Source organism: Coregonus clupeaformis, chromosome 15 (genome assembly GCF_020615455.1).
Source record: "Coregonus clupeaformis isolate EN_2021a chromosome 15, ASM2061545v1, whole genome shotgun sequence".
NCBI classification, from domain to species: domain Eukaryota; kingdom Metazoa; phylum Chordata; class Actinopteri; order Salmoniformes; family Salmonidae; genus Coregonus; species Coregonus clupeaformis.
Window position 1 is genome coordinate 35,335,516 of NC_059206.1, and position 21,134 is coordinate 35,356,649.

A 21,134-nucleotide genomic window follows, 5' to 3' on the forward strand; every position below is an offset into this window, starting at 1 on the left:
CTCCGCCCATTTATAGCCTACAGGCTATTTAATTGAGACCACGCATAGGCACATTTGATCTCGCACGCCCAACACAAGAGAGGAGAGGTATGTTACTGAATTTGAAGCAGCATTATCCTATGAGAGTTTGAGAATAGTGTGACAACGAGGTGCTTTAATACATCAGATAACACACACATACAAAACAAAAAATCTGCGGGACAAAAACATATTTTCATCCCAAAGTGGTGTGTCTGACCGCCACTCCCGCCCACAGCATGGAAAATGCCAACCGTGCCGCAATGCTCTGCAGGGGCCTGCATGTCTCATGGGATACCCGCGGGAATGCAGCTCTCTAGATGGAATCTCTGCCTGTGGCTGAAACAACAACACTAACTTCCCACAAGGAGGAAAACAGTGTGTGACTGACTGACTGTCTGTGTGTCACCAGTGAGTGGGCAGAATAGATGGAGACTGTCGTAAAAAGAGGTCTGAGTTACTTTGTCATTGTCTGTGTCGTGTTGTTTTGTTTGGGGCTGGGATAATCAGACAGAGATGAGGGTGAGGGTAACCATTTAGATCCAGACTGTTTTCACAGAGTCAGATGAGGCATTAAAAGGTGTTTTTGTCTTTATACTGAATTTAGATGCCACATGTTCTATATTCATGGATGAGTTCCTCATACATTCTTGATAATAAATTAGAAGATTTTCAATGGACTATTGTTTGATGCCTCTCCCACCTGTCAGACCCATTTCACCTCCGTATATTTCCTTTCCATTTCTTCAACTCAGGTAACCTCTTTCGCCATTCACTCCTGGCAGCCGATAAATCAAATTATGATCGGTTATTTCAGAGCAATTTTCTCTATCTTTCCCAAATCCTAACCATTTCCAGGGAAGTCACTTTTGAAATACCAGCTGAAGTGTTTGCTTCAACGGCTGCCAGGCTGAATGCCTGGGAGTAGCGCGTGGCTTTGGGGCTTGAGCCCAGGTGATCCTCTTATCATTGCGGCTCAGCGGAAATGGCCGACGTTCAGAGACACGCTCCCAGAGATGGGCCGTCTCCTCTGTCTGCCTGCCTGCCTGTCTGTCTGTCTAGTGTCTGTCTAGTGTCTGTCTGATATTCAGTATCCAAGGACACTAACCACCAAAGTGCAGCTAACAACTGTTGGTAGGAGTTGTATTTTTGTTTATCAAAGTGGCTACATCCCACACTGTGCCAGTGTCTTTCTACCCTCAATTATGGACTCTAAACACCCCTATTCCTGTGCTAATACACAACAGATGAGTGAAGGACAAAAACAAAGCCCTAGGCCAGTTTCTATGTGGCAACATGTCTGAACATACATTAGTACATGACTGACTTATTGATTGAAAGGAAATGGACGTAAAACATTCTAGTAAGAATGATGGAACATCCCCAAGTAGGCTACAGCATGAGACTGGTGACTGGCATACTACTACTGCTCTGTTTACAGATACCAGACACATTTGTTATCAGATATCAGTCAGTCCATGCCTACTGCTGGTTTTCCATAACTAGAGACAGAGAGGTTGTGAAAGACAACTTGTTCCTGGTGCTGCTGAACAGCTTCATACTGGAAGCCCTGGCCAGTCAATGGGCCAAAGCAGCTAGTCAACAAACAGCAGTCTTTTGGAACACACCATGGGTGGGTCCAATAAAGATGATGCATCCAGGTAAAAACTACTGTCTCTGGCTTGATCCTGGTTTTGGCTCTTTGTTTTTGACTTACAAATGACTTTTTATTTTACCAGGTTGGCTACACAACAGAAGCCAAGAACCTTCTCCTTTTTACAACAGGTACAGAGAGAGTGGAATAAGCCAAAGTGGAGGAGCCTGAGAGGAACAGGGAGGGTGGAATGGTGGGAAGCATAGAACAGTGAGGATAAAACGTTGATTAATCCTGATACTGTGGAACGCTGACATTAAAATAGCGAGGGAGGAACAGTGAAGGTGGAACGGAAGCAATCACACACGTTCTGATTGGACTCTGGGGAGAGGGGACACATGCGCCTGGCTCCCAGCAGGAAATGAAGAGACTCTGGATCCAGACAGACAGACACACATGCTACAGTAAAAACCCAGCCAGATCCACAGAGGAACAGAATGAGCCAGAGAAACAGAGAATAGTACAGACTCAGGTAGAGGAACTACGATAGACTTCTAAACCAGCCAGAGTGCCAGACACAGCCTGGGAAAAAGACTACAATACACACACCAAGCTAGAGAAACACAGAGTGTACAGAACAGCTGTGTACAACTGGTGGAGTAAAAACTCTTAACCCGTAAAGCTGGGCAACTGAGCATTGCCAATGTGAAACAGAAAAAGGAAGCTTTATGTTGCTTATCTTCAAAATGTCAAGATCAAAAATATATGGCAGCGAACATAAGTTCACACCCAATTTCAAATAACTCTCAGTAGTCACAGTGACAACATAAGAATAAATTTAAGACTATTCCCATTAACTTTGTTTAGGAACATATCTTATCTTCTCTTAACTCTTATCTTTTTTTTTTCTTTTTTCTTTTTTTTTTAGGGGGGGTGGATCAGCTTAATATTGCAGATAGATTGTATCTTCTATCAATGTAATTGTCTGCATCACTTCCAATCCCCCATGTTTTATATATATATATACTCCCCTTTATTACTTTTCAACCCCGCCATCCTTTCCCTACTTAGGGAGTAAATTAGTGAACAACAATGCCCAGGCCTCTACTTCCGGTCTATACTTACTATCTACACCTTATGGACACAATTAATTTTACAATAATTATATATATATTTTTTTTTACTTTTTATTTTTTTTTGCTACTGAACTTCTTCTACTCTCAACCTCTCCGATCATTTTCATGATGTCCATCCGGTTTGCTTCTATATGCCATATCTTTCTAACTGTGCTCTTTCCCAAAAGCTCCCAACATACAACCTATATACTTATTATGGACACAGTATGCTTACATTATTAGCTATCTTTGTTATTATTTGTTGTTATTTGTTATTAGTCCCATCCTTCAACTCTATTCAATACCTCCCATCTATCTCTTAACACCATCCATATAGGATTTCTATTTGCCATATATATTTCAAACGTACTGTGATGTTTTACAAAAGTTCTGAACCTTTCTATTCTCATTGCTTCTACATATTGTGAATTAAAAATAAACATTTTTGCTAAAAGTATTATTATATTATTGATCGATTGACTATGACTTTTCAGATCACCCAGTAATGCTATCTGCAAGGTTAGCTCCAGGTAAATATTGCAAATCCTTTAGCCATTCCTGGACCTGTGTCCAAAACAAGCTACAAATGGACAGAACCAAAACAAATGATCTAATGATTCTGTCTCTTCACAGCAAAATCTGCAGAGCTGGGAAGATTGTATCCCCCATATAAATAACATTCTATTGGTAGCAAGAATTTTATATAATAATTTAAATTGAAAGATTCTAATTTTTGAATCCGGTGTCGTTTTGCGTGTCAGTTCATAAACACTATGCCATGGGATCGGTACGTCAAAGATCTCTTCCCAACTATTTTGTAATCTTTATGGGACGGCTGTCAATCCTTTGGTCCTTAAGTGAAACTGATATACTTTTTTATTTATCACAGTTTTCCTTAACCAATTATGTTCTTTAATGCAAGGCCGACAGACAAGTTCCTTACTTTCTCCCCCTTCTCCACCTCACTTTCGTCTTCCACTGCTGCGGTAAGGCTGCAATTATTTGGTTGTAATTTTGGGTAGAGCAGACATTTCCATATGTTTTTGTTAGCTGCATGTGCGACATAACTCCACCAGTCCTACCGATGATATCATTTACGAAGATTATAGCTTTTTTAAACATTCTGTCAAAAATAAAGGTTTTTTGTCAATTAGTATATTTGAATTTAACCACAATATTTGTTGCATTATTTGTTCTGTCGTTTCTGGAGGATTAAATTGAAATTGCAACCAACTTTCTATGGCTTGTTTTAGAAATAGTGATATTTGGGAGATTATTTCCTTTTCAAATAACTGCAAATGAGTTGTTGTAATCTGAATAAAGGGAAAAAGGCCTTTCTTGAACATTGGGTGAGACAATCTTACTAATTTGCTTGAGAACCAGTTCGGATTTAAGTATAACTTTTGTATGACTGAAGCTTTTAGTGATAGGTCTAATGCTTTAATATTTAATAATTTCTGTCCTCCGAATTCATATTCATTATATAAATATGCCCTTTAAATTTTGTCTGGCTTGCCGTTCCAAATAAAATTGAATCTTTTTTTCTCATATAATTTAAAAAACTGTTCGCTAGGCGTAGGCAAGACCATAAGCAAATAGGTAAACTGGGATAATACTAAAGAGTTAATCAGGGTGATTTTTCCACAAATTGACAGGTATTTTCCTTTCCATGGTAGTAAGATCTTGTCTATTTTTGCTAACTTTCTATTAAAATGTATTGAAGTGAGATCATTTATTTCCTTTGGGATATGTATTCCGAGTATATCCACATCACCATCAGACCATTTTATTGGTAAACTACATGGTAATATAAGAATTGTATTTTTTAGTGATCCAATACGTAATATAGTACATTTGTCATAATTTGGTTGTAATCCAGAGAGGTTAGAAAATGTATCAAGATCCTCTATGAGGCTGTGGAGGGATTCTAGTTGTGGATTTAAAAGAAAACATGAATCATCAGCGTACAATGACACCTTTGTTTTTAAGCCCTGGATTTCTAATCCTCTGATATTATTATTGGATCTGATTTTAATAGCTAACATCTCGATGGCCACAATAAATAGATATGCCGATAGTGGACAACCTTGTTTCACTCCTCTTGACAGTTTAAAACTTTCTGAGAAATAGCCATTATTTACTATTTTACACCTAGGGTAACTATACATGATTTTGACCCATTTTATAAGAGATTCTCCAAAATTGAAATGCTCCAGGCATTTATATATAAACCCCAGTTGAACTTTTATCAAATGCCTTTTCGAAGTCTGCTATGAATAGCAGGCCTGGTTTCCCATATTTTCCATAGTGTTCTATTGTTTCCAATACTTGCCTTATATTATCTCCAATGTATCTTCCATGTAAATAACCTGTCTGATTAGAATGAATAATATCCGACAATACCTTTTTAATTCTATGCGCTATACATTTTGTAAGGGGCCTCCAATTTTGTAAATGGACTGGATCTTTATATTTTCCACTTGTATCCTGTTTCAGTAATAATGAGATCAGACCTTCTTCTTGAGTGTCAGATAATCTCCATTTACATAGGAGTGGTTAAAACATGCTAATAACGGTCCTCTTAGTATATCAAAAAAGGTTTGGTATACCTCGACTGGTATGCCATCCAACCCAGACTTAAAGTCTTTAATTGCATCCAGAAGTTCCTCCTCTGTAATTTCACCTTCACATGAGTCTTTCTGTGTGGCTGTTAATTTGACATTATCAATAGAAAAAAAACTCTACAATTAGCTTCAGTTAGAGGAGATGGAGGCGACTGAAAATAAAACATGTGCTTAAAGTACTTTGTTTCTACCTTCAAAATATCATTTGGTGAATTATGGGTGACTCCGTCAATTGTAACCCGTTTCATGAAGTTATTTTTGGTAGCATTCCTATGTTGAAGATTAAAAAAGAATTTTGTGCATTTTTCCCCATATTCCATCCAGTTTGCTTTATTTTTTATAATATATTACACTTGATCTTTCTTGAATAAGTTTCTCCATTTATTTTTGTTTTTCCTCTAATTTATTCTGAGCCTCTATGTTAGTTTTGATTGCCATCTATCTGTTCTGTTAGACTTTCTATTTCCTTTCTTAGTATAAACTCTTTTGACCTAAATTGCTTTTGTTTTCGAGATGAGTACTGAATTGCATGGCCTCTAAAGGCACATTTAAAGGTTTCCCATACAATAAGGGGATTCGCTGTACCTATGTTATGTTGGAAAAAGTCAGTTATAAATTCCTTTGTTCTATTTATAAATAAATTATCATCCAATAGGCTTTGATTAAATTTCCAATATCCTCGCCCACGTGGAAATTCGGTAAGAGTAATGTATATGCCTATTATATGATGGTCCGACCGCATTCTGTCCAATAACAACACTTTTTAAAACTTTTGGTGCCAAAGAGAATGAGATAAGAAAGAAGTCAAGACGACTAGCTTGATTCAGTCTCCGCCATGTATATCTCACTAGATCAGTATATTTAAGCCTCCATATATCTACTAGTTCTAATGTATCCATGACATTCACAATTTCCTTAAGAGCATGTGGGTGATTGTTTGTGGTGTGATTTCCTTTACGGTCCATTGAGCTATTTAAAACAGTATTATAATCCCCCACCATAATAATATTGTCTTGAATTGCTTGCAGGGTTGATAATTTATTATATATATTGTCAAAGATTTGTGGATCATCATTATTTGGTCCGTAAAGGTTAATGAGCCATATCTGTTTATGGTCCAATAACATATTTAAAATAATCCATCTACCTTGTGTATCTATTTTGACAATTTGCACATTCAGATCGAAATTACTAATAATTAATATCATCACCCCTTTTGAATTTCTTTGCCCATGGGAGAAGTATATTTCCCCCCCATTCTTTTTTCCACGCGACTTCATCTCGAATTGTTGAATGAGTTTCCTGTATACAATAGATATTATATTCCTTCTCTTTGAGCCATGAAAATATTGTTATTCTTTTGTTATTATCAGCTAAGCCATTACAATTATAACGGGCTATACTTATTTCACCATACACCATAATGAGATATAAGTTTCAAGTCTATTTATCATTATACATGTTTGTAAATTTACCAATAAAAAATACCGTAATGATTGAGTGTCCATATAGCTGTACCGTGATATTTGCATTGCTACGGAGTAACCCTTCAATTGTTCTCCACTAATTCCCCCGCTAAAGCCCCTCCCCATCCCAAGTTGAGCCGTCATCCCAGTGATCAGCATCCCACCCACGTCCCTCCGGATCCCTAAGGCCCCGAGAGGCCAGGACCCATCCATCGAAAACAGCACACAGTGCCACCCACAAAACAGAAGCAGATTAACCTGCCAAAGCATTTCCAATGCTTTCACCTCTCTATATATATATCTATATAACTATTTTTTTAAAACTATGCATATCCTATTTTCCATCATTATCAATGAATATGCGTAATAATGTCGGCAGTTCACGCGTAGGATTCTAACATATAACCCGGATTGCCATTGTATTATATTTAATTCATTGACAAGCAATTATTATCCTAGCAAATAATTCCTGTGGTCCATCCCATACCCCCCCTCCCCCCCAACATTCCCACCCCCCCACAACAGATGCCAGACAAGCACACACGCACATACTCACATACTCCAACACACTCAACCCCCCTCCTCCACAATCCACCATAAAATCAGATACTCAACGGCTGTTATATCTTAACTCTTATCTTAACTCTTATCTTAACTTAAGATCAAAAGGCAGATAAAAATATGACATTTTGTCTTGATAAGGTTGAGTGAATCCAGGTCCAGATGTTACTTACCTTCTTGGTCTTGACGGTGGAGTGGCAGCAGTCCCCTCCGTCGTAGTTACAGAAGGCTCTGTTGTTGACCGAGTCACAGTAATTGTCTCCCATGAAGGGCTGTGACAGACAGAGACAGCAACAAACAAGAGGAGACAATAAGAGGCAGGACGTCATCAACAACCTATGCAGTGTACTGTACGTACACATATGGACAACATATAGAGGAGAAATCCACTGATTCCCTCTGATTTATTTGTGTTGATTATCCCACTTAAGTGCTCTATATTAGTTTAAGTTAGTTAATATTGTATTCAGGGCTGCCAACTTTTGAAGAAAGCATGGAGTGAGATTTGCTATGTGAATTTCATTGCCCCCTGGCACAACCCTTAGACAGATAATATTACTGTTTTAAAGCTCATTTCCTGAAATTGACTAGGGTGGAAAATAAATACAAAATAAACCACAGGTCAGGTGTATTCAGGATGCTTTGAACATTAAATGAATACTCAAAATTCAACGACTTTGTTACTTTGAGATTTTTGGGGGATGAAATGTGTGTTTATATAAATGGTTGATGGCAGTGCGTAACCAAATCATAGATTGCAGTCTCCTTGTCCATAGACTGCTTTCAAGGTAAGGACACAAACATTTTGTAATTTGGGTGAACTCTCTTTAAAATAGGGCTGGAAGAAAATCCTGCTTGCTCTCCAGGAGGGTTGGCCTCCACTGAAGAGCTGGGTGTTTGAAAATGTTCTTGTTATAACAATTAATTTCTAAAAAATCACCCAAACTTTAAGAAAAATCGAAAGAATATCAATATTCAAGTGGTTTATGCCTACTAGTTGAAGATCCCTGTCATCATCTTACTCTACATAGACAAAATATGATGTGTTTATGAGTTGTGAGTACCCCTACCATCTCTGCCTAGCATGTGCACAATAGTAAAATGTCAAAAATTATTAAATAATGAAATAATAACATCTCCTTAAAACAAGATTACGTAAATCTGCCCCTACACCCTAACCAAATTATTTTTCTATTTTTTGTCCCGCTCTAGAATGAAACGTACACTTTGGGTTCACAATCTGTTTGACAAATCTACACGCTACCAAACTTCCCTGCTAAAACATACTGTAGGTCTGTCTGCTGCCTTTTCGTTGTCACAGCCTAAACGGCAAATCACCAAACGAGGGGACAAATGCAAGTGTGGATTAAATATAAATAGACTTTAGTACATGCTGTCAAAAGGCTGCATTCTGCAATAGGGACTGGAGTAACAGCAACCTAATTTTGTTGACACCATTGTACATAAAATAGCGCTCCCGTGCTACTCTTTTTAGAGTTTTATAAACTCAGCTGAGAAAAGTATTTCTCCATTGACCGCCACTCTAATCTTGAGGGGTATTTCTTTAAAGCATGCATCCAATCACCTTGATCCCTTACATAGCTAGACCAATCATATGCTTCAATGTGCCGCAGTTCACAGTGCTGTGACAAGACAGGACAATGATAGAGGTTCAGCTTGTGGTGTTAAATTGCAGGCGCAGATGCACTGATTTCAAAACGATTTGGAGCACAGCTGAAAAGTTAACGCGCTGACTCTACAATGACCTAACTCGAAAAATAAAAGCAGTACTTTTCAATGCGTGAGATATAAGAGGTGTGCCGCGAGAGCGTGAGAAGAGGTGCAAATGCGTGTCTCACGGTCAATGCGTGAGAGTTGGCAGCTCTGCTGTAGCCTATTGTTTAGATGTGCACTATGCAGAAATCGCTCTGCCATTTCCTGGTTGCTAAAATTCCAAGAGTTCGCCTAATTTCAGTTTGTGACAAAACAAGCAAGTATAGTGTAGAGAAGCATTGTACCATCTAAACCTCTGTGAAATATATTGGTGTACAAAACCAAAAGTAAAAGACGCAAAAACTAAACTTAAGAACAGGAAGGATAGAAATAGCGCACATAGAACAGATCTACCACTACTTAGACTTGCTTTCAATGAGAATGACAGAATATAACTCACATTTCTATGTGAATTTAATCAGGTCGCCCAAAAAGTTATATATTGCAGCTTTAAACTTGTAAACTTTTTTGGTACCCATCTCACCCCAGTGCCGTTTTTTGAGGTTGTGTGCTGGATTTGCTGATTGATCTGGTGCATAATTTACACTTGTGACACAATGTGACTTTTTAAGTCGTGCGAGGTCCAGACTAGTAAATCAATGTGAGGACACCATAAAATATATGAGGCTAAGAAACACTCCAATTATGTGATTTATGAGGGTAGCCCCGCACCCCCTTCGTTATCCAATTGGCTTTAGCTGTATGAATGATGACATCATCCTTCTACCAACACCGAGCAGAAGGGGGATATTTTCTTTACCACAATAAAATGTAAAAACATAGTTCATCACTGTAAAATCAAAATATATATTTTCCTGAGGAAAGAACACATTTTGTTAACATATCTGATCTGAAAATATTGGCATACTACAATATCAGCAACATAGGGTGTGTAGACAAAGTATTACAGCTATAGCCCAGTATCAGTTCTTTCCTGCTTCTCTTCTCTAGCAGGGATTCTCTGAAACAGATCCATGTCCCCATGTGGGTAAAGTGTTTCATTTTGGAGACGACATGAATCAAACCCGCCTCTAATTGGCTTCCACTGACAACCGTCTCCGCTTGTGCCGGTATCCACGGTAACTGACGTCACAGGAGCAGCACATCTCCCCAGAGAGAACAATTAGCTTACCCATGCTCTGAAACAATGTTATATTTCAACCTTCTCCCAAATGAGCTCGACTGCTGTAAAAAGGCATGTCTCTTTGATAGCTAGCTAGCTAGCTACCTGGCTGGCATTGTATTCAGGGCAGTGTGTTCAGAACTCTGTGTGTGTGTGTGTGTGTGTGTGTGTGTGTGAGTGAGTGTGTGTGTGTGTGTGTGTGTGTGTGTGTGTGTGTGTGTGTGTGTGTGTGTGTGTGTGTGTGTGTGTGTGTGTGTGTGTGTGTGTGTGTGTGTGTGTGTGTGTGTGTGAGTGCTAGTCAGTTCCAGGTAAGAGCCAGTAATGGCTGCCAACTCTTTCAAACATGACCAGGCCTGATCTCTCTTATCTGTCCAGCTCCATTTGAACCAACTGACTGAGTGTTCGAGTTTGACAGCTCCCGCCGAGCTAGTGCCTGCACAAACTCCATGGGGAGTTGAAAAAGCTACATATCTGGAAACTGAAGGTGATGTCTGATCTGATAACATGTTAGGAAATATCAGGATACATTACAAAATGCATAAAGAAGCCCTTGTTATCAGAGCACTTAATCCTGTGTATATGTTCTGTTACAGTGTTTACACTCCTCACACACCTCTCCTCATCACCACTGGCCTCCATGACGCATGGCATGTCCTCTTATCTCACTTCCTCTCAAGCCCTTACCTCTCTCCCAATCCTTCATGCAAACCTATTACCTCACTTCCTTTAACTCAGGTGAAGTCCTTACCTCACATCCTCTCACATAGATGAGGCCCTTACCCCATATCTTCTATCTCAGGTGAAACCTTTATCTCATAGATAAACTACTATCCTCAGAAAGCTCATAGAAGTTCTTACCTCACATCCTTTGATGCAGTGGAGCACCTCTGGATGTGGAAACCACTTCAGTCCCATTGTACACACTATATTCTGTAAGGAGACAAAAGGAAAACAGTCAAAAGGGGTTCAGACACTCAAAATATCTCTACTGTTTATGGATGAAATGTCAATCTGTGAGCTATGGAATAAGATATATTGATTAAAATATAAATGACGGGGAGATGTAGTTGTAAGGATAGATTTTGTAGCCATACTGTAGTAGTACTACTAGTAATGATGGTGGGAAAAGCACATTAGACTGTGGAGTGAAAGTATATGTGGAACAGCATGTTGTTGCCGGCTGCTGTGAATGCATAATTGTGTTGTCTTTTCCCAGAACCCACACAAACATAAACAAGGAGTCATATGGCAAGACTAGGCTGCACACACAGTCTCCACCAGCCAACGTCGACAGGAACGCTGGCACAGAACTCAAAAAAAGAAAACATAAAAACACCTACTGCCGCCTCTCTCTCTCTTTCTTCCAAAGCCAGACTCATGTCATAACCTTGGTCCTACAACTAACTGATACATATCTCTCTATACAATATAAGGCTATATTGATATTGTCAATGGTTCGCAGGGGGCGTTAACAAATATAAACTTTTTATGCAGCTACTGAGGAGGATATAGTACACTTCTTATGATGGTTGGTTGGCTCTTTGAAGTCTGCCACCTCTGCGCCTTGTTTCAACAGATCCGACTCGCAGTGACGTCTGATCCCAACCACAAGCACATTACACTCCTAGCTGATTCACTTGCACAAAGGTGGGTTCCAACAAGTGTTTCTACAGGTCAAATACCTTGAAATACCTTGCAATGAGATGTTTTTACCAAAGCGACTGAAGCTGACTAGACCTATCCTGCACAACCACGTCCTACCTCTACCTCATTCCAACGTTCCCAGCTGACCTAAATCAAACAACTTTTGTTGTAAATCATTATTTTCTCTCCCTCTCTTGCTATATGTGCCTGTTTGGATAACGCTTACTGCATTTCCTTTGATCTCGGACACATAATGTGGACGGGTAAATCTTCTCCTTGGTTTGTGAGAAGGAGGGCAGGGTGCCAACACTCCAGTGGAACGACCATGTTCCTTGTTAAAAGTTGTTCACCTTAACTCACTCCACATTCAGGAGGAGGAAAGTCCATGGTATTTCCCATATGAATGGATGCATGGATGTTTCCAACAGTGGCGAAGCCTGCTTTTGATTGATTACCACAGATCGCTGAATAAATCTACTTTGACATGATATAACTTGATCCTTATATAAAGGTGCTCTTTCATACCAGGGCAATGGCCACGGGAGATTGCATCGCTGTATGTATGAGTATGAAACGTGTTCTCAAATATTTCCACAGTATGTGGGGAATCTGCTCTGTTCCTTTCATTGTCTGCTCTCATTGGGATTAATGAAAAAAAATATTTTTTGTTCTAGGGGGCTTCTGAGGTGATTGTAGTGTGTGTGTCTGTGTGTGTGTGTGTGTGTGCATGTCCCCATGTGTGCGGATCTGTGCGTCTCCATGCATGTGTGTGTGTTATGCAGGCTGGGAGAGTGTATACAAGACTATGTGTCTGTGTGAAATGGGTGAGACCAGAGAGGGTTTTCAGGTGAACATGATGCCCCCAGACAAAGGAGATCCAGTACATGCAGTGAGGCAAAACCAACCCGGTGCAGACCGGATCAAAAGTGCCATCCACAGCAAAGAACTGGCTGACCTCCGCCACAGCGCTATTTCCCAGCCCTGCTGTGTCCCAATAATACACGAGTTGATGAGCTCTTTCGCTGCTGCAAACTAGGGTATTTTTCATTTCAGTGCCGTCAGCAAATCAATGGCAGAAAAAAGAAGAAGGGAGAGAGGGCAGAGGGAGAGTGATCGGCGGAGAGAAAGAAAGAACAGAGCATCTGAGGACAGCTGGGTACTGGGTAGCAGCACACTTCTTTCCCAGCATGCCTTAGTGAAGTGGGTGAGCTCATTGAGGGGGTGGGGGGTCAAATCCCCCCAGTTAGGATGACCACAGTAAAAGTGGTTAGACTTTGCTACATGTCCTCTACAGCTGCAAAGTGGAGGAGTGGGGGCTAGACAGACTTAGTTTAAAAACTTTTCATTGCTATTTTCACTAAGATGAAGTCATCCGCAAACTCGCTCGGCCGTAAATCAACAGAATTCACGATCGTGGCTTAGCCTCACCCCTCCGCGCACGGTATCCTTGCCCCAGCACCTGCCCCAGAGGCACTGATATCCCACCAAAATAGATCCTTATCTCCACGGTGAGGTCATGTCCCTAATAGATATTATTCACATAAAAATGACTGATTCTAAATGTAGCAGTGTAATTTCTGCTGATGCAGGGAAAGCGTGCTACAGAAAATCAGCGAGAGGAGGAGTATGGTAGCCTAAGTAGGTCAAACCCCAAAACGAATGGTTACAGAAGGGTGATACATCACTATTAGTGATGAAGAGGCCAAACCTTCTGGCTCAGCACATATGGAAATGCAAAGTGGATTTTTTGCCTGGGTTCGTCTTGAACATGTGGAACACTAAAGAAACGGCTGCATTTTTTGTTGTGAATCTAGAGTAGCTCCATGATGGAGCTTTTAAGGTCAAATGTTATGAGAATAATACCACTGAATCTAATCATGGGTTATTTGTGATTTTAATCATTATTTGAATCATCAATCATATTTGATGGTTCTCTATGCAAATATACTGTACTTCCCATAATCAGTCTACTATTGAGTTCTCGTGATATTGTAGATGGTACAGATCACATTTGGTTAGAGACAGGAGGCATATTAAGCATCACTCATCTGAGAACACTTATAGGCTGGGATTCAATCATTTGCAGATACCAGGGTGGATTTCCAGATAGCGCTTTCAGAAGTGTGTTCAATTTGCACAGCAGCGTATCCCAGATGGAACAGGTTGAGTTGACACTTTAATTTAGAAACTGGACGTCCCGTGGCGTGAGCCATCAGCTCTGAAGGCAAGCCTTACTGAGTAGTCATCCGCTGCACGCAACCAGACTGACAGAGTTTACATCTTTGTTTTTTCTAGAGGGGAGGGGGGTTGTCCTATCCTTGTCTGGTAGCCAAAGAGGTGGAACAGGTTGCATAGGACTTCACATGCATCGATTGACATGGGCCGGCACAGAAGCACAAGCAGCAGCACAAGCTGCTGAGCACACTAGAACAGCCTATTGATTTCACCTCATCCAACCCCTGTGGAACATCTCTATGCCCCATTAATCCTGTCTCCCTTTCCCCCGCTTGCCTCGTCTCCAGACTGACATTATCCCAGTCAATTACAAACAGATCATTTTATTTCCCCTGTACCGCCACAAACGGCTGACTCGGCGCGACTCGCAATGAAAACAAACCCCCCCTAATTCCCAAGGCACTCATTGGCTAGCCTAGCCCCTAGCCCCTAACCCTATTTAGGGTCCATCCAACTGCAGCTAAAAACCTTCAAAAAAGATTTTAACTGTAATTTAATGATTAAGTCCCATTGACTTAAATCGAGTTAAATGAAGTGAGGAAGAGGTGGAATTCTCTGACAAACACATTTAGATAGAGCAACATTATGGTACTTATCGTTGTGTATTTAATTACTCTCCATGTGAATTGCGCCCTCCGGGTGGACAATGTTTACACAACGTTTACAGTACACTTCTGTAAACTGCTAGCCACCCTTATTTCCCAATCGCAACTGCCAATTTAAGCAATCAGGGAAGAATCAATACAATATCCCTGTCAGGTACATCTAAATCAAACTGGGCTGTTGGGCCTTCTAATGGGGTCATTTCAAAAATTATAGTGATTACTGACGACACGTAGCTTTTTAACTTTTATGACTTGGCCCCGGCGCTGGCTGCGGTTCACATGACTTCAAAGATGACTGGCTAGGATCTGTTTCTCCAAGCCGCGGTGGTTATTGTGTTGATTGGGACATGCCTGCCTGTTCTGGCAATAGAGGGGTAATTGAATGCAACCAGGGTATACAGTAGCGGGTGGTGGTGGACTACGCTGAGTGTGGGAGCACAACACTTCATGTCCCAGAGTGCACTGCAACTTGTTTTCTTGGAGTGAACTCTCGCAGGGGGTTCCTCTTATGTTGATCTCCCATTCTGTCTTTCTCTGTCTCTTTCTATCCGTCTGGCTGTCTGTCTGTCTGTCTGTTCCTACCAATATCATCTGTTTTCCAGTGTCTAGCCAACCAAGATGCTTTGGCCAGAGAGACAGTAGGTGTGAATGGTTTGGTCCTTCTGTAGTTCATAATATTACCAGGATACAGACACACAGTGTTAAATTCCTAATAGGACGGATCATGAGCAGCAGTGCTTTGTGAAGTACGTCTGTGGGACTTGTGACAGACACACACACACACCTTGACTTTGGGTGGGTTTCTCCAGTGCTCTTTGAGTACGCTGTCTGCGGTCATGTTGCTAGGCAGGATCACCACGTCGTTGTTACTGTCCCTGCACATCAGCTCACACTCCTCACCTGTGTGTGTGTGTGCGTTACAAAACAAACCCAATGACATCATCAGTGTCTGCACAAACTGTACACACATCAAATAAGGTTTTTTAAATGGCCTTTGATCCTATTTAAAGCTTAAAACAATTGACTTCATATCCACTTGGTGATCTATTTGTTATGTCAACGTCCCTAAGTTTTACCTCAAGACCCCTAGTGGCCCCTAGTGATGCTCTATAATCTGACAAACATAGTGTATAATATGGTTTCTACTATGTCACACACATCGTGCATATACAGACCTATTCCATGTCCCTTCTTGCAGCTGACTCGTATGCTGGGGTTGACGTTTTGAGGTAGAGAGCACTGTCCCTTGCTCTGAGGACAGAGCTTGAAGGAGCCAGTCCAGTTCCCGTCCTTCCTACAGCGGATTACATTGGTGCTAGGCCCCTGCTACACACACACACACACACACACACACACACACACACACACACACACACACACACACACACACACACGCACACAGACCAAGGACATTAAGAACCACCTTCCGTACCACAACGAAACATGATACTCTTATCTGACAATCATCTGAGGAGCTGTAGTCAAGGAGGATTAAAGGGCCTAATTAATCTGTCTATGGCACAACTATTTAGAAAATCAATGTCAATCTAATAACTGGCTGAGCTAATTGAGTGGGACTGATGGGGAGAGCGAGAGAGCTAGAGAAAGAGAGCGAGAGAGAGGGAGAGGGAGAGAGAAAGCGAGAGAGAGAGAGAGAGAGAGAGAGAGAGAGAGAGAGAGAGAGAGAAAGAAAGGGGAGGCAGTAAGAGAGGAAAGGGGGATGAGACAAAGTGAAGGTGAGAGATTGATAATCAATTCTGTCTATAATCCAGTCATCTCTGTTAACCCAGAAGTCAAATCGAGCGTAATTTGGTCAGCTGCCTGATTAACTTCTGTGTTCATACATGTTAGAAATTGAGAGTTCTGGCAAAAAGTCTCCACCCCTCCCAATGCTGCTCGGATCTCACGCATCTCATTCAGTCCTGGCAGATCCTCTCGGTCTATACGCAGAATCTGCCCACGGGAGATTAGTGAATCATACATGCGAACACTGGATTGAGCACCCTCTGATCCTCTCATTATAATACAGCCACACACACCAGGTCATGCTAATCCACACACAATTCTGCATCAAAGGCTACCACACAGAGAGATCCTCAGGTGAAGGACAATGCAGTGAAAGGCAGTCTGTGTGAAAATGTGTGTGTCATACAGTACTGTATGTACAAAATTGTGCATTATCTTGATCTTCACATCTCCTGTTCCCTAACACATTATTCTCTTACACATCACAAAGACACCAGATACAGACAAACAGCTAGACACTGGGGCCAGTACAATGTTATAAGAAGACACCAAAAGACAAGGCAAAGCTGACAGACAGACAGACAGACAGACAGACAGTTGGACAGACAGACAGCAAGCTAGCCAGCCTAGATAACAGATAGACAACACAGACAGACAGACAGCAAGCTAGCCAGCCAACTAGATAACAGATAGACAACACAGACAGACAACACTCTCTCATACACACACACAGAGACAGAAACACGCAGATAGACAGTTTGGCAGACAAACAAAGCCCTACAGACAGATAGACAGCCCCACAGACAGACAAACATTCAAACAGTCAGCCCAGCCCCATAGACAGAAAGCTCAAAAGACATACAGACAGACACAGGCAGTTGAGGGGAGGAGGAGTAGAGAGAGACAGACCTGCTTGCATGGAGCGGCGTGCAGCGGTCTCACCGTGTGGTTGGCTCCGGGGCAGTTGATCCAGCAGGTGCTGTCGAAGCGGAAGCCATCCGTGCACTGATACATGCCATGGAAGATGGCAGGCGGAGGGTCACAGGTCACCGGCTCGCACGCCCCCTCCAGCCAGCTGCCGTCCTCTGTGCACTGACGCTTAAAGGCTCGCCTGAGACAAGGGGGGGGATAGGAGTTTAGACACAAACAAAGACCAAGACAAAGTTTATTGGATTGAGATGAGTGGAACTGAATTGACAAGACAAAGACTAGAGACATGCTCTATGTCAAAAAGATGGGATACGTGAAGTAAAGAGTTAGACAGGATCAATTGGATCAAGTCCACTTCAAACCCAGTCAATTGAACTGAGTCTGGAATTTTGAATTAAAATGGAATTGACCCAAACTGTGAGCCACTGTACATTCACAACAGCATGTGGGTGGTCGGTCACCTTTTGGGCTTGTTGGTGACGTGGTAGCCCGGCTTGCACTTGTACTTGCAGAGGGAGCCCACTTTGAGGCCTGTGTCGTTGCAGCGCTTGGTCTGCAGCATGGCGTTGGGCACCTGGGGCGGGGACGGACAGCGTAGCTCGCACAGCGCCTCGGGGAATGACCATAGACCATCCTCCAGACACGTCAGAGTGTTGTTAGAACCTGGGGGAAGAGGGGGGTGGGAGAAGGGGAAATGGGGGGAGAGATAGTGAGGTAGGAAGAGATGTAGAGAGGGTGGAGATGGAAGGAGAGAAAGGGAGGGATGGGAAATTGGGGAGACAAATAGTTGAACAAAGCAAATAATATAAAAGGGATATAAAATATATCCCATGAACCTGCCAGCTAAGAACAGGTACTGTAGAACATATTTAGTTGTTCTGAATTCATTTCACACAGCCAAAACCCAAACCTCTCACCTACGAGCTGGGCAGGCTCCCTGCATTGGAAGGTGCTCCTCTTGCCATAGGTAGTTCCCTCAGGGAAGTTAAAGTGGGCTGGGTGGACGTGGTACTTGTCTGGTAGGCCACAGTCTACTGGCTCACACGACACCTGCTTATTCCACTTTCCATCTGCACAGGTGATGGTCACTGTTGAGTCCGACTGGAGTGATGCGAGACATGTTAGAAAAACGGTGAAAATTGGGACAACACACACATGGATGCAAGCACAAATATACACACACACAAGCATGCAAATACACACATACACAACCCCACTCAGTATGGTACATACCTCACACTCACACAGACAAACAAGATGACACACAAATACAGTATGTCCGTCAATTTAGCGCTTGCTCAACAAGTCGTTGTAACATGACAGAGCCAAGCAGTTCTTAAATGTCACTGATTTAACTGACTGGGATTTGTCAGCGGCTCAGGTAACTGCCATCCAGTCAACAGAGCTGATATCCAACTACTGTATAATCATCCTAATGCAAAACACATTTAGAACGGGGGAGGGGGACACTTTTCACCAGAGCCAGTACACAGGGGATTATCCCAAACTCCACATGGGGAGGATGGATTCATGGCCTGTTTTGATCCCAGCACAGCATTGTGTGGTCGGAATACCAACTACGGAGAATGTTGGCACCTTTCGCTTCAGCGAACACTGATATTCAGAAGAGCCGCTGGACTGAGACAGCATCCGGACAGAAACAGGCAGACGCACCAGCGCAAGTACGCACACACACACACACACACACACACACACACTCAGATGCCCAAACACAGACATAAATACACACACGCACACACACGCACACACAGATAAATACAACCGCATGTACCCGCACAAATACTTTCTATCGAGTGCTTGGAGTTATAAGGTTCAATCTGCTTTTTGTCCAAATTGAGTTATTGACATAGCCTTGTTCTGTTCAATGTTCTCTACCTATATAGTACTCTAAATACACAAATTCATGTTGTTAAGTTCAAAATTAATACAAGATAAAAATTGCTGACACCATTCCAACCAATGAGGGTTTGGAACTTTAAAGACAATTATTTCAGAAACGTCTTTTTGCAGATAGAACCTTATAATTCTAAGGTCATGCAGTCTGTTGTTCATAAAAAATGACAATAAGCTTGAGTTGTTCTATTTACAGCCGATATTTAGCAGTAGCAGTAAATTAAGGACACTGTAAGATTTCATGCATTCCTGCTGGATACAACTTCCTGTAAATGACGGGTCATTTTTGAACTGCAATTTACTAATGATTTCAAAGAGACACTGTCTTTCAAGCAGTAACACTTTGTATTTAATTTACCTTTTATAACACAAGTAAACGGTTTAAATGGCCCAAAATAAGTTTTTGTATATTTTCCATGTTTTGCCACTTATTCATTCAAATTGTTGTATTTCTGTGATACTCAGAGGCTGAGAAATTGGCGAATGAGCTGATCTGACATACCGGTACGACCTAAAATGGCCACCGATATGGATGATATAGGTGATATGAGGGCTGGTGCCTTCAGACTTTTAGCTCTAACTTTGGAACACTATGGGCTATCAACTAAGTTCCAATTGCATCTGAAAGATGAGACTCTCAAGTTGGTATAGAGACATTGACTGGAAGCTAAATATGTATTTACATTTTTGAGTTATCGGCTCTTCTGAATATCAGAGTAATTGTTTTGTTATAGTGGCTGCCACGCCCCCCAGGGGCAAAATCTGGGGTGGCTCTATATTTATATTTCTTCAGGTTATATACATCTACCTCTGTGCCAAATGTGGTGCTTTTATCACAAAGACCTCTGGTGCAGGTTTTCATCAAGGATCTCTCTGTACTTTGCTCCGTTCATCTTTCCCTCGATCTTGACTATTCTCCCAGTCCCTGCCGCTGAAAAACATGCCCACAGCATGATGCTGCCACCACCATGCTTCACCGTAGTGATGGTGCCAGGTTTCCTCCAGACGTGACGCTTGGCATTCAGGCCTTGGTTTCATCAGAACTTCTGATGGTCTGAGAGTCTTTCGGTGGCTTTTGGCAAACTCCAAGCAGGCTGTCATGTGCCTTTTACTGAGGAGAGGCTTCTGTCTGGCCACTCTACCATGAAGGCCTGATTAGTGGAGTGCTGCAGAGGTGGTTGTCCTTCTGGAAGGTTCTCCCATCTCCACAGAGGAACTCTGGAGCTCTGTCAGAGGGACCATCGGGTTCTTGGTCACCTCCCTGACCAAGGCCCTTCTCCCCCAATTGCTCAGATTGGCCAGGCAGCCAGCTCTCGGAAGAGTCTTGGTGGTTCCAAACTTCTTCCATTTAAGAATGATGGAGGCCACTGTGTTCTTGGGGTCCTTCAATGCTGCAGACATTTTTTGGAACACTTCCCCAGATCTGTGCCTTGACACAATCCTGCCTTGGAGTTCTACGGACAATTCCTTCGACCTCATGGCGTGGTTTTTGCTCTGACATGCACTGTCAACTGTGGGACCTTATATAGACAGGTGTGTGCCCAAATCATGTCTAATCAATTGAATTTACCACAGGTGGACTCAAATCAAATTGTAGAAACATCTCAAGGATGATCAATGGAAACAGGATGCACCTGAGCTCAATTTCAAGTCTCATAGCAAAGGGTCTGAATACTTATACGTTTTTTCTGTTTTTCTGTTTTTATGCATTTGCAAAAAAAATTAAAAACCTGTTTTCACTTTGTCATTATGGGGTATTGTGTGTAGATTGATGAGGGGAAAAAAA

At 41.7% G+C, this 21,134-nt stretch overlaps 1 protein-coding gene across 1 annotated transcript in view; it reads right to left on the reverse strand.

The window, feature by feature from the left end:
• LOC121582490 (pappalysin-1-like) overlaps positions 1 to 21,134 on the reverse strand; it is a 119,914-nt gene that overhangs the window by 12,916 nt on the left and 85,864 nt on the right. The window contains exons 15-21 of the mRNA XM_041898308.1: positions 18,352 to 18,535; positions 17,896 to 18,097; positions 17,414 to 17,615; positions 15,934 to 16,084; positions 15,543 to 15,658; positions 11,133 to 11,204; positions 7,552 to 7,650 (exon numbers count right to left, since the gene is read on the reverse strand). Of these exons, the coding sequence (XP_041754242.1) occupies positions 7,552 to 7,650; positions 11,133 to 11,204; positions 15,543 to 15,658; positions 15,934 to 16,084; positions 17,414 to 17,615; positions 17,896 to 18,097; positions 18,352 to 18,535 (1,026 nt within the window). The remainder of the gene's footprint in view (positions 1 to 7,551; positions 7,651 to 11,132; positions 11,205 to 15,542; positions 15,659 to 15,933; positions 16,085 to 17,413; positions 17,616 to 17,895; positions 18,098 to 18,351; positions 18,536 to 21,134) is intronic.